This window comes from Saccostrea echinata, unplaced genomic scaffold (assembly GCF_033153115.1).
Source record: "Saccostrea echinata isolate AGI-Se365-2 ecotype Australia unplaced genomic scaffold, CSIRO_AGI_Sech_v1 ptg000025l, whole genome shotgun sequence".
NCBI lineage: Eukaryota > Metazoa > Mollusca > Bivalvia > Ostreida > Ostreidae > Saccostrea > Saccostrea echinata.
In genome coordinates this window covers 8,499,249-8,511,943 of record NW_026889774.1, presented here as the reverse complement: position 1 = coordinate 8,511,943, position 12,695 = coordinate 8,499,249, and the positions used below count along the sequence as shown (strand labels likewise).

Genomic DNA, 12,695 nt, shown 5'->3' with positions numbered 1-12,695 from the left:
TAAGATCAGAAATGAAAACGTATATGCATGTAAAAAAATGAAATCTTCCAACCTCAAAGAGAAAAATAATACAACTTGAGATAATTCACAATATTGGAACACATTTTCACATACAATGGATAAAAAACTCAGAGATGGATATACACTGTAAATCTTGTTGCCTAATCGAAAATAACTTTAAAAAATTTAAACAACAGAGTGCAAAAGTTCCAAGTATTGATAGGCGGCTCGGAGAATCGCTCTCGGATTGGACGCTTTTCTCAGTCGCATACGGCGGTTAGTCGTGAATCAGGTATATACTGACGAAGTGTTCGATCCACTGAAGTGCAGAAAATCGGCATCATTCTAAAGAACTGCAAAGCCAATACAGAAAATCATTTTACGGAATTTGATTCTCTGAGAGGAAGAAAGAAAATATACTCCTCATTATACACCGAGTTTGCTGAGGAAAGGTCGATTTTTTTTTTATCTTCTTATGTGCTTTGATGACTGATTTTTTTTTCTGTCTCATTTAATTTTACAAGGATTTAACGACTGTATCGAAGGAGTATTTTCGAATGATATTTAACCGAACCTGTTGTACTATTTGTTAATTATTACTACCAATGGGAAAATATTCTGTTGCTCAAAAATGAAGGAAAATTCTGATGCAGACCACATTAAAGCGACTTAGTAACATTCATTAGATATCCCAAGAATATATATTAATTTCACAAATACCTGTTGGAATATGAACTTTTCGAGTGTTCTGGCATTAAATAGTACAAGCAGTATGATCGATTATAGGAACCTTTCCTCTTGGAATAATAGCTATGAGGAGATGACCACTTATTTTCAAAATGGAAGTTCAAACAATCGGCCTGTGCCAAAGTGGTCTCCTCCGCCTTTAACTACAACCGGTTATATTGTGATTCCCGTTTACATCTTGATATTCTGTGTCGCCGTGGTTGGGAATGTTCTTGTCATTTTAACCTTGATTCAGAACAAACGAATGCGTACAGTTACCAATGTCCTACTTCTGAATTTGGCCATAAGTGATTTACTGTTGGCCGTATTTTGCATGCCATTCACCGTTATCCCCATGCTATTGAAAAACTTTATTTTTGGCGAACCAGTTTGCATAATGATCAGGTATTTACAAGGTGAGTGAAACTAGATTTAGGTATATATTAATCTGTAATTGTTGTGCGTTCTTATCAAATTGCACTTTCAAAAATGTATCCATCATATTGTTTCATGTATTATTAACTTATACATGTACTTTTTGTGAATGACCTGTATACATGTATATATTCTACCTTTGCACCTACACTTCTGGAGAAAGAATTAAGTAACATACAGAAAGTTGTACATACCCTATTTATTTAAATTTGGGACTCGGAAAATTTTGAACTACTGCAATCGAGGCTATACGATCATGACTTTTTTCCAATAGCAGGGAATTAATAAAGTATATCATATTGAGGGAGATTGATACTCTACAACGATTTTTTCCCATAGCAAGGAAGTAATAAAATATATATCAAATGAAAATTGAATCAAGGAAAACGCGAACATTCAGGGATCATAGCTGAGACTGTTGCTCTATTAATATTAGATACTGAAAATTATTATTTCCTATATGAAATACTGTTTATAAAATATGACCCTATCAACAAATGTTTTTTTTTTTTCAAATTGCGTTCGCTGTGCATGTACATATAAACACAAATTTATTTCATTTAGTATAATGTGACAGTATTCAAAGGTTAACGAGGAGACTGTAAAAACATTTTAAATAGTGTAGTATATGTACTCCTTTCCCTGAATATATGAAAATCGGTTGGAACTAAGCCAACACCACCACCACCCTCCCCCCAAAAAAGAAGCGGGAAAAAAGACAAGGTCATTATTAAGTCATTAGTGATAGAAGAATGGACTTTTTTTCTTTCTTTTTCTTTCTTTTTTTTTTTTTTTTTTACAAAATTAATACAAATCCAGTCAAATATGATTGAATCCATTGAGAATGACAAAATTTGAAGAAAAAAAAATTTGTAATTGTAATCTAAATTATTTATAAAATAAACCTGTCTTTCAATTATAATAGTAAGAAATGGCTTCGTAGAAAATCTTTTCTGATGGGAAAAGGGGGAATACCCTTATCGAACCTCACATTTCTAAGCCCCCAGGAATGGCATACGTTTTCATATTGGAATTTCATGGTGATCTGCGATAAAACACCACACTCTCAGTCCGCCGTCATTAAATTCGCGTTATATGCATAATTTTATTAGACGGATCAAGTGAAAAAGATTGTGATTTATGGAAGTACTATAAAAAGCTCTGTATTTCAAGCCATCTGGCGACTGATTTTTAAAACAGACTTTCCCTGGTATTTTGATCATAACACTGTTGTTTTTATCGCGATGAAGGTGGCACGAATAGGGAAAACAGTTAACTTTCAGAAGATAAGTTCCTGATAGAAATCGCATGTGTTTTTTTTTTCATAATTTAATATTATATAATTATTGTAAACTTGCGTAATTATAATCCGTCTTAAAATGCACTTTCAAATTTGTGCTTAGCATTACCTTATGCTGAAATATTTTTTTCAACAGCATGTTCGAACGACTGCTCCGGTGCGAAAATATTTTACAAGTAAATATCGAAAGATATAATTACAGAAAAGGGACGCCAAAATATGTATCGCGAAAAAAAGTACAGCTAAATGTATTATCACACAACTTACGCAAAATGCATGGTTAATAGTCTCGTTTATTATCTGTATATACCGTTCAATAAAGGATGTGACAGATACCAGGCACTGTATAAAATGCGGAATTTTTTGTTGACGCCAGCTACTTGCATATCTAGTAGTTATTTTTCTAAAATTAGAAACGTACTATGGAATTGAGCCAATGCACTAAGGAACATCGTGGCAGTTCCTGGGACACAAAAGATTTTTAAGGTCAAAGCCATAGTCTGAACAACTGGGATTTTAAAATCACAGTCTTCCCTATAAAAAAAAATAATAAAGCGACTTCAAACCGCCGGTAGAAAGCAGCATCTTAAAACAGAGCACTTCACCAATTAACTATATACATTTACTTTTTGCATCGTTAATATTTTTCAACTTAAAAACACGTTCGAAGTCAAATATCTAGGCATCAATAAATGAGATATAGGATTGCTTTAAATACTGAGGTAGTTTCCCTTGCATTCAACTTTAGTGTTATTTTGTCATTGATCTTTTGTAATAAAACTGCATGTACATGTAGATATATCCCCTCCCTCTTTAAACAGTTGCTGCGTTTATAATCTGGTGTATTACGAGTTTAAACAGTGTTTAAGTTCACCAGAAATGCCCATTTTAACTTATAAAGAACATTTTAAACCTCTTTTTGCGTATTTGAATTAACCCCCTCCCATCCCCTTAGTTATGTTGTAAAATTCATACTGCAACCCGAAAACTTCAAAATTTACAACAAAACAGTAGATATGCTTTATGTAACAAAAATAGAAGTAATGTTTAATTCATGACAGAATCCTCACAACCATACAATTGTTGATATGAAGTAAACAAATCACTTATTCCCAGAATACTTTAAAAGCCAAGTGATTAATACTTTCTACGTTCCGATCACGAAAGAGGCTTCAAGAAATTAATTCTACACAGCGTTGCTGACTACAGGAAAAATTAGTCTTTCATAATTTGAGGGTTACTGTGTCTCTTCGGTGCTGTCGTTTGTTAGCTGAGAGTTTTCATGTTTTATGATCTGCACAATCAGCTTCAAGTAACAAAGCTTGTGCGTCGCTCAGAAAAAGTCCCTAGCTTGGCATTTGCCATTAACTAATTAGTATTATCGCAAAAGCGAGACTCGTAGGCTATTGTTGGACATATTCAAGTGCAAAAATTGACCCTCCTTTTCCTTGCGATTTCATTAGTGGTGAAGTCAACGGTAAAACCGAAATTAAAATGTTCTGACTAGTTTGATTTCCACTGCCTCGGAGAGACGATGATTGCAATCTGTTCCTTTGATTAAAGATATTCGTTGGGTAAAGAGAGCTTTTGGTTGATTTAACTAAAATAACCAAGTTAATATAGGAATGCTTTCAGGCACCGTAAAATATGAAATGGACTTGATATTTTTTGCGAGTTTTATTCTGACAAAATACTTAAAATGGAAACTCCTTCAGAAACACGGAAAAAAAATCGAATGAGTTCAAGAAAAAAATCAACAAAAGGCCAGGTTCAAACGATCTGAAGAGGTCAAAGTATTTTTTTAACAGGGCATTGAACGCAACAAACAACAATCTAATGAAAATTTACTATTAATAACTAGTACGAAATGGAAATACTAGTACAATGGCAAAATATATTCTTGGTTACAATTGGATTTATTAACAAATCGAAGGTACAATTTATTTCACTGCATGAAAGTTCCCTTGGAAGTTAGAAACTTCAAATGAATAAAAGACATATCTATGTTTAAAGAACTTCAAATACAATGTAGTCACTAACTGAATAAATTCTCTAAGAAGACAACACGCAAGGTATTTATCAGGATTTTAAAATGGAAAGGTATTTCTTATGAATTGAATTATATTATGCGAACAGAACTTTCAACAATTTTTTAAGATTTAAAATAAACATGAAAATGTTTAAATTAAATTGGTTCCAAAATTAACATTTCTTTCCCGTTTTTTAACTGCAAATTTACAAAATCCTAGATTTCATGGTAAAAGCTCAACTGTCCGTCGTCCATTTGTGACAGTGTGTCTGCAAAGATTTACCGTATATCTAAACCCTACTTCCCGCGCTACAGTTTTGTCCGATCTCAGTAAAACGACATATATAGCGAAAATAACCGAGATATTGCCACATATCTTGCATGTATATCGTCTTCTGATTTCGATGAATAGTGTTGCCAAAACTCCTGTAAAAAAAAAAAACTTGCCATTGTTTTTGTCTGATTCTAATAAAACTTGGTACAAAAGTAAACACTATATTCTGTTTATCGAGTTTTGATTTCATGAATGTAGTTGTGGTTAATGTTGTAGTTACGAAAAGTAAAAAAAAATCTATATTTCTTTCAAAACATTACTCCCTTTACTGTCTTGGTCTTTTAATAAATGTGGTAAGCAAGAAGACTGCAGTAAATTCTGTGTTATGGTTCTTGATGTCGACGGAGTTGCCCCCTTCTACCAAACAACTTGGTAAAATTTCAGAAAACATCAGAATGCATAATTCTGTAAACTGAAAATTAAACAATTTATTCAATTGCAGGGCAGGTGCAACTATTATTTTCCACCTTAATAAATACAAACAAGTAGAGGTACAATTCCCACTAAGATTTCTAATTTTTACCAAAGCTAGTTCCCCCAACTTTTGATAGACTGCCGATATATTGTATAATCTGAAACACACTTAGAACATAGTTACACAAAAAAGTTATCAAAAAATCACTCCTCAACTATTGTGATACCTTGCTTCTCTGTTTATGAGTGGGCAGCAGCTGCTGTATAAGAAATTGCAATCTTTCGATTATCGGAGGATTTAAACAAATTCAATAAGTATTATTGTTACTCTGGGACATATCCTAACTTTACAGAATCTATAATACTAAGAAGCCCGTTATTGGTTTTCTTTCAGAGTGCGAATAAAATTGCTCATCAAATATTTCTCGTACAGTTAATATTGCATTTCAGATGAAGAAATTACGTAGATCATGATTTGTTCTATGACAGTTTAGGTCTGTGATTGGAGAAGATTGGGTGCCGTTTTACGAATCCCTACAATAAAGGCAGTTTTGCTTCTATTGAATTTTGTAAGCCTTGTATTGTGTGCTTTATCCTTGAATAATAAAATTTCTTGGAAACGAGACGCAATAACATATCTGTTGAAGATTCTTTCCAATTAAGGCTTCCTTGGGCGCAGATGGAAAGAAAGGACACACGCTTTTTCATCAGATAAAAAAATTAAGTGAAAAAGCAGATAAAAATATGTTCAATTCATTGCCTCCAGTTGTATATTGTCTTCTTTAATCATAAACAAAAAAATATCAGTATGATTTAAGGTACATGTATTTGGAGTATGGAAAAAGCTGATGCGGATAGAAAGCACTCTAGCGATATACTGCATTAACGCTTTTCCACGATTGTTTTGGTGCAATAACCCCATTTTACATACTTGAACAGTACGCTTTTAATGTCTTCTTTGACTTTCTTTTGTAATGTGTTGTATCTAAACAAACTGCGATTTAAAATCTATCACATTTATTTAAAATTTCCTTTTAACTTAACCACATAATACAATGCCCTAGGTGACCGAGTTTTCTTTTATCTTAAGTATTCTTCATCTTTAAAAATCCCTTGGGATCATCCAAATTGTTTGAAAGATTTACTGAGGCGTATTAAAATTCCGGAAAATAAAGTACAGTTTGATAACTGCTGTGAAAGCGGTCGTTAAACACTGAGAAATCACTGATTGAAAATGAGGCTTTTGGTGTATGATTTACGCCATCCTAATACATTTATTATTTATTAAAGACTATAGTTCATATTATTTAGATCTGAAACATTATAAACTGATGTGATGAATAAAAATTACCTTTTTATACCGCTTTTCGATATAGTCACTGATACAAAAATAGCACAAGCTTCCTAGACATTAGACTTGAAATGATAGTAAAACCATTCTTAATTAAGGCTTGATTTTTTTTAATGAATCGGAATGGGTTCTTGATTTGGCAATTGTATTAAATTGCATCAAATGAACATATGTAACACAGAAAAAAGATTAAATAGCATCCAACTTACCAAAAGGTTGCAAGATGCATAATGAAGGGGAAAATGACGAAATATTAGCAGGACAATGCCTGTAGTGCTTTTTGGAGAAAAATGTGTTTTTGAAACACTGATGCTCCCGTATGGAAGCTCATGGCGAAGGTTTAAAGTTTCTCAGATACAAGTCAAACACAAAGGTCAAAGTCAAGAGATAAAAATGATGGCACCCAAAGAAAGACCTTGTCACAAGGAATACACTTGTGAAGTATGAAAGCCCTTGCAGCAACCAATTATTATGGTCAAATTATGGTCAATTGCAAGTTTAAACTTTTTCAAAAGTATGCCAAACTCTAAGGGCAAGGTCAAAACTGTTATTTCGTAAGAACAGATGTGAATAAAGAAAGCTCTAACATCAACCATTCAAAAGTTATGGCCAAGGTTAAAGTTTTTTTTTTCAAAAGTACGGCAAACTTGAAGGTCAAAAATGTTGAAACCCAAACAAAAGTTTTCTCACAAAGAATACACATGTGAAATATGAAAGCCTTAGCTCCTACCATCCTAAACTTATGGTCAAGATATTTTTTTAAAAGTAGTTCAAACGCCAAGGTAAAAAATATTTGTACCCAGAAAAAGGCCTTCTCATAAGGAATAAATAAGTGAAATATGAAAGCTATAGTTCCAATCATTAAAAACGTATGGCCAACCAAGGTTAATGTTTTTCAAAAGTAGGTTAAACTCAATGTCAAGACCAACATCTCAAGGAATATACATAAGAAGTATGAAAGCTTTAACACCAACCATTCAATAGTTATGTCCAAGGTTAAAGTTTGGTAAAATTTTGCAATAGTGAGTCAAACACCAAGGTCAAGAGATCAAATATGTTGGTACCCAAAGAAATTTTTTGTTAGAAGAAATATGAAAGCCCTAGAACCAATCAAAACTTACGGGCAAGGTTAAGGTTTTTTGCGGACAAACAGACAGACAGAGCTAAAATTATATTCCCCCGAATCCTCGATTACTGGGGCATAAAAAATGTATGATACGTAAGATGGAATTTCGCTTTGTAAAAAAAAAAAAACGATTATAAAAGGGTTTACTAAATTTTATACATTAATATATTTTGATATTTAAGAACCTACGAAGGATTCGATGTATATCAAAGATACAATGTATTGGGAAAATAGCCAACTCATTCAAATAAGTTATAAACTTTCATTAGAACGTTTAATATCTAAGATGTATCTTAAATCCCCCTCATAACCTAAATTAATTGAAAATTAATATAGAAACCTCTGCATTTAAAACCGAAAGAGCATACATTGACATTACATGTAAATTGTACTCTGCGTATGCCAACTTCTTTCCTTTAAATGTAAAAGGATGTAAATGCAAAATATACATTTTTCGACGGTCCCAATTTTAGGCACACAATATTATTCTTTTTGTGTAATAAATAGAAATTAAACTTTTTTGAATGCGTGGAATTGCAGCTCTCTGGTCGTCATTTTTTTCCGACCAATGAGCTTCAGATCAGCAGCTAACCTTTCCCTAGCCCCTGAAACCGTGGGTTGGACAAACTCTCTCATAGTCTTTCTCGATCTTTTCTGGAATATAAATTGAGTGGTTCTTACGAAGATTTTTAAAATGGAAACATCATTTTATTTGTATTTCTGAATGACCTCTCCTTAATAAGGGATGTGTTATTATACCCCACGCAACAAGTTGCGGGTGGTATAATGTTTCTGACCCGTCCGTTAGTCAGTCAGTCCGTCAGTTCTTTTTTTTTTTTTTGTCAGCGCAACTTCCCATATACCGCTGCACAGAATTTCGTCAACCTTTGCAGATATTAAGGACACTATGTGTAGATGTGCATATTACCAGGAAATTCCGATTCCTTTATTTTTCTGGGAATTTCGGCACTTTTCAACTTAGATTTTTGGCCATATCTTGAATATAGAGATGAACAGTTTGTCAGCGCAACTCCTCATAAACCGCTGCACAGAATTTGGTCAAACTTTGCAGATATTTAGGACACAATGTGTAGATGTGCATATTACCAGGAAATTCCGATTCCTTTATTTTTCTGGGAATTTCGGCACTTTTCATCTTAGATTTTTGGCCATATCTTGAATTAGTCCGAAATATCTGACGTTTTCCAGGCTTTTTTTCACGATTTTGATATTTTACGTGCCATGAAAACGTCAGAACCGGCGCCATTACAAAAACGGGAAATTCGCCGCCTCCAACTGGAGGCGGCATTCTCGGGTTGATTTTCGATACTTGCGAACCGAATTAAATGCTGAATTCACAACTTATCAATAATGCAATGCCTTTAGTACTCACCAGCATCGTTTATATGGGTTTGTTATGAAAATTAATGTACAATCTTGTGAAAACATTTTATCAGACGGTCGAGTTCTCTTTACATTTCGTCCATTTTAAAATCTTGCAAGGCCAAATCGAAATGTAGAGTGATATTTTCTTTTCATCGATATTGGTGAGTACTAGAAGCATTGTGCTACTGATAAATTGTAAATTCGGCATTTAATTCAGTTCGGAAGTATCGAAAATCAGCCCCGGTCGGAGACGGTGAAATTTCCAGTTTTCGTAATGGCGCCGGTTCTGACGTTTTCCTGGCACGTAAAATATCAAAATCGTGAAAAAAGCCTGGAAAACGTCAGATATTTCGGACTAATCTTGAATGTAGAGATGAACAGTATGTCAGCGCAACTCCTCTTAAACCGCTGCGCAGAATTTGGTCAAACTTTGCAGATATTTAGTACACAGTGTGTAGATGTGCATCTTACCAGGAAATTCCGATTCCATTTTTTCCCCCTATTATTGAAGAAACTTTCCAGCTAGGTAATAAGGAAATCCACTCGAATCAGCTTTTGTAATGAAATTTATGTTAAATATTTTATAAAAAGACTCACCCCCCCCCTTTCAAATTGGTGCTTTGCCTTAAATAATTTCATAAGTACAGTATATAAACAAATTCATATGACAACATCATAATTTTGTTTCCATCAATTATTTAAATGTGTAAATTGTCATGTGTTGGACATGACTTACACTCATTAACAAATCGAAATCACTGAGGAATTTAAATAACAGTTTGTTAGCATAACTCCTGCACTGAATTTCCTGAAACTTTGTAGGTATTTCAGACATAATGTATAGATTTGTATATTACCAAGAAATTTTTATTCCATTATTTATCTAGAAACTTCAGCCCAATTTAATTTGTAACATACAAAGATTTGGATGTCCTTATATGCAAGAAGTTTTGATGTGATGATTTTTTGCAGGTAATGCCCCTTTTTGAATTATACTGTGTATTTAAAATGCACCGTGCCATTCATTACGTGTTGCATTGTCGAGTTTTGGGGAGCGTGGGGTATGTAAGCTTGCTCACTTTTTCTTTCATTCCACTTATCCCCCCCTAATAAAAAAAGATTTGAAATTGCCCTTGTGGTTCTAGAGAAATTAAAAATGTGAAAAGTTCTATATACAGACATGTACACTGAGCAATCGCCTATCAGAACCTCGGGCTCAGGTTAGCTTAAAAGAGGAACGATATAAAACCTGCCTGTAATTCTAACCGATAAATGTTAAATTAATATATAATTGTTTTTATATATTTTGTAGGGGTGTCTATTGCGGTGAGCTGCTTCACGTTAGTTGCCTTGTCACTGGAGCGCTATTTCGCCATTTGTAGACCACTCAAGTCGCGATCATGGCAGACTCTCTCACACTCCTACAAAACAATTATTGTATGTTGGATCTTAGCTCTTGGTGTCATAATGCCAGTCCCTATTTACATAAAATATAGAGAGTACCCTCAACACGGTGCAGCTACTTGCCGGGAAGAATGGCCAGACCATGATCAGGAGATAGCATACAGCATAATATTGCCAATCCTGCTGTTGGCGATTCCGTTGATCATCATGAGCCTTGCCTATGGAATGATCAGCATTACTCTATGGTCAGGCATCAAACTTGATGAAAAGAGTGAAAAAGGTAAATGTCCAAATTTATAAATACTACAGTTTTATCATACTTATGGCATTTTGTATGATTATAATTGTTCGTCTAATTGCCACATTTGTGCATGCCTCACAATCATTCACACTTCATTGCAGAGGTCAGGAATGGAGCAGCCAAAACAGTTGATGAGGAGACATCTTCTTTTCTGCGGACAGACGATACTTCCTCATCAAATGGTACCCCTATATTTGCCACCAAGATATTTAAAACCCGTGACACTTTGCGCCCCAATGGGAAATCGTGTCGAATAAAGTTGGGTGGTGGTATTCGGCAGACAAACGGAGATAAAAGTAGGGCATCGAAAAAGCGGGTTATTAAGATGTTATTTGCCCTAGTCTTTGAGTTTTTCCTATGTTTAACACCATTTTACATTATTCATACGTGGATGATAGTTCACCCACGTAGTGCCTATAAACACCTTACTGCAGAATTTGTTATGTTCATAAATCTACTGGCATATGTGTCAACGTGTTGTAATCCTGTGACGTATTGTTTCATGAACAGGAATTTCAGGCAGGGGTTCGTGTCTGTTTTCCGATGTATTTACAAGAAGCGAAAGAAAAGCGATACGTCATTCTACGTCAATGGCGGATCCACCATGTCAAGAACGCACTTGAGTCGAGTTCCTTCTTATGACAAAATGCAACAGGAAATGGGCGACATGTAAAACGTTATTACACAGTGGGTGTTTAAAAAAAAACTTTTGATTGAAGAGCAGTCGATATGGATGAAAAAGAACAAATAAATACTTGAATTTATCTTGAGCTGAGGTATATCTTTTTCGAAAACGAATTTCCTGTCCTGAAACCATTCACAAGCATTTCTTACTGAACAGCATTTCAAGAAGTGTATGAGTCAAGACCATTAGCATCAATGTTATATATATATACATATAAAACGTTTTCTGTTGTAACATACAGGCATTTTACACATTTCGTTTGAATCATTGTTTAAATCTTGATCCAGTGATTGGAGCCATCTTGAACATAAAGGAAACAGTTTTACTTATACATGTATATTTATTTAAGGTATTCAATATATAATGAAGGATATTGAACAATTTTGAATCATTTTAAACTACTGAAATATGTATTCCTAGATCGACATTTCTGCCCGAATACATTGGTCAGGCCTGATTATAAAACTAGTTTAGTAATAACCCATCTTGTATAATTTTCGACCCCACCTTATCCCCTATACCAGGCTTTAGTATGTGGTTAAATAATAACTGATCTGGTATATCAATAATTTTTGACAATCTAAAACCCCTCCTTTTTCCCTAAAAGATGCTCTACTATTTTTATATATTAATCAATTCATGTTTACCAAAATCTATTAAATAATGTTATTGCATCTTTAAGCAAAGGTATGTGGTTGTTTCTGAAATGAGCCAATTTTCTTGAAATTCATCATTCTGAATAAATATCAAAAACACATCACGAGGGGAAAATTAAAACATCGAACTCTGGTAAAGGACAGTGATACTTGTTGTTAAAGGAGTAAAATTAATAAAATATATCTGAAATCCAAATCATATACAGTGGCGCTTCATTTATCCGGACACCTCCGTCCCCAACAAAATCGTCCGGATAAATGAATCGTCCAGATAATTGAATCATCTGTTAAAAATCCCTCTCCAAGCATGTATATATGCACATACTGGTATCAGATGTGAAGACAAAGGGAAAAAACTTAATATTTTGGTTTATTGTTTTTATATTATAGTTTTAAAAGAAGTAATTAATTAATTAATTAAAGAAAAATATATTAAAATGTTATTTACACGATAGAAGAAATGGAAAGGCAATTTTATGCCGAGACCTCCCTTTTTAACACAGGGAAATTTTTTTTCGCCTTCTCTTTGGCATGTGACTTCATGGGCT

The 12,695-nt window shown here is 33.8% G+C and overlaps 1 protein-coding gene across 1 annotated transcript; it reads left to right on the top strand.

Annotated features, from left to right (window-relative positions):
• The first annotated feature begins 353 nt into the window (after nt 1-353).
• LOC133191941 (cholecystokinin receptor type A-like) lies at nt 354-11,740 on the top strand. The gene is made up of 3 exons (XM_061327715.1): nt 354-1,142; nt 10,414-10,785; nt 10,908-11,740. Exons 1-3 carry the CDS (start codon nt 731-733, stop codon nt 11,477-11,479), a joined length of 1,356 nt encoding a protein of 451 aa, XP_061183699.1. The 5' UTR covers nt 354-730; the 3' UTR covers nt 11,480-11,740.
• Nucleotides 11,741-12,695: the final 955 nt, after the last annotated feature.

Bases quoted from the DNA above. Each gene is read 5' to 3' on its own strand.
- LOC133191941 (XM_061327715.1), top strand. From the start codon at position 731: ATGAACTTTTCGAGTGTTCTGGCATTAAATAGTACAAGCAGTATGATC. The intron at 1,143-10,413 runs GTGAGTGAAACT...TATATTTTGTAG, and splicing joins AATGATCAGGTATTTACAAG to GGGTGTCTATTGCGGTGAGC. The intron at 10,786-10,907 runs GTAAATGTCCAA...ACTTCATTGCAG, and splicing joins TGATGAAAAGAGTGAAAAAG to AGGTCAGGAATGGAGCAGCC.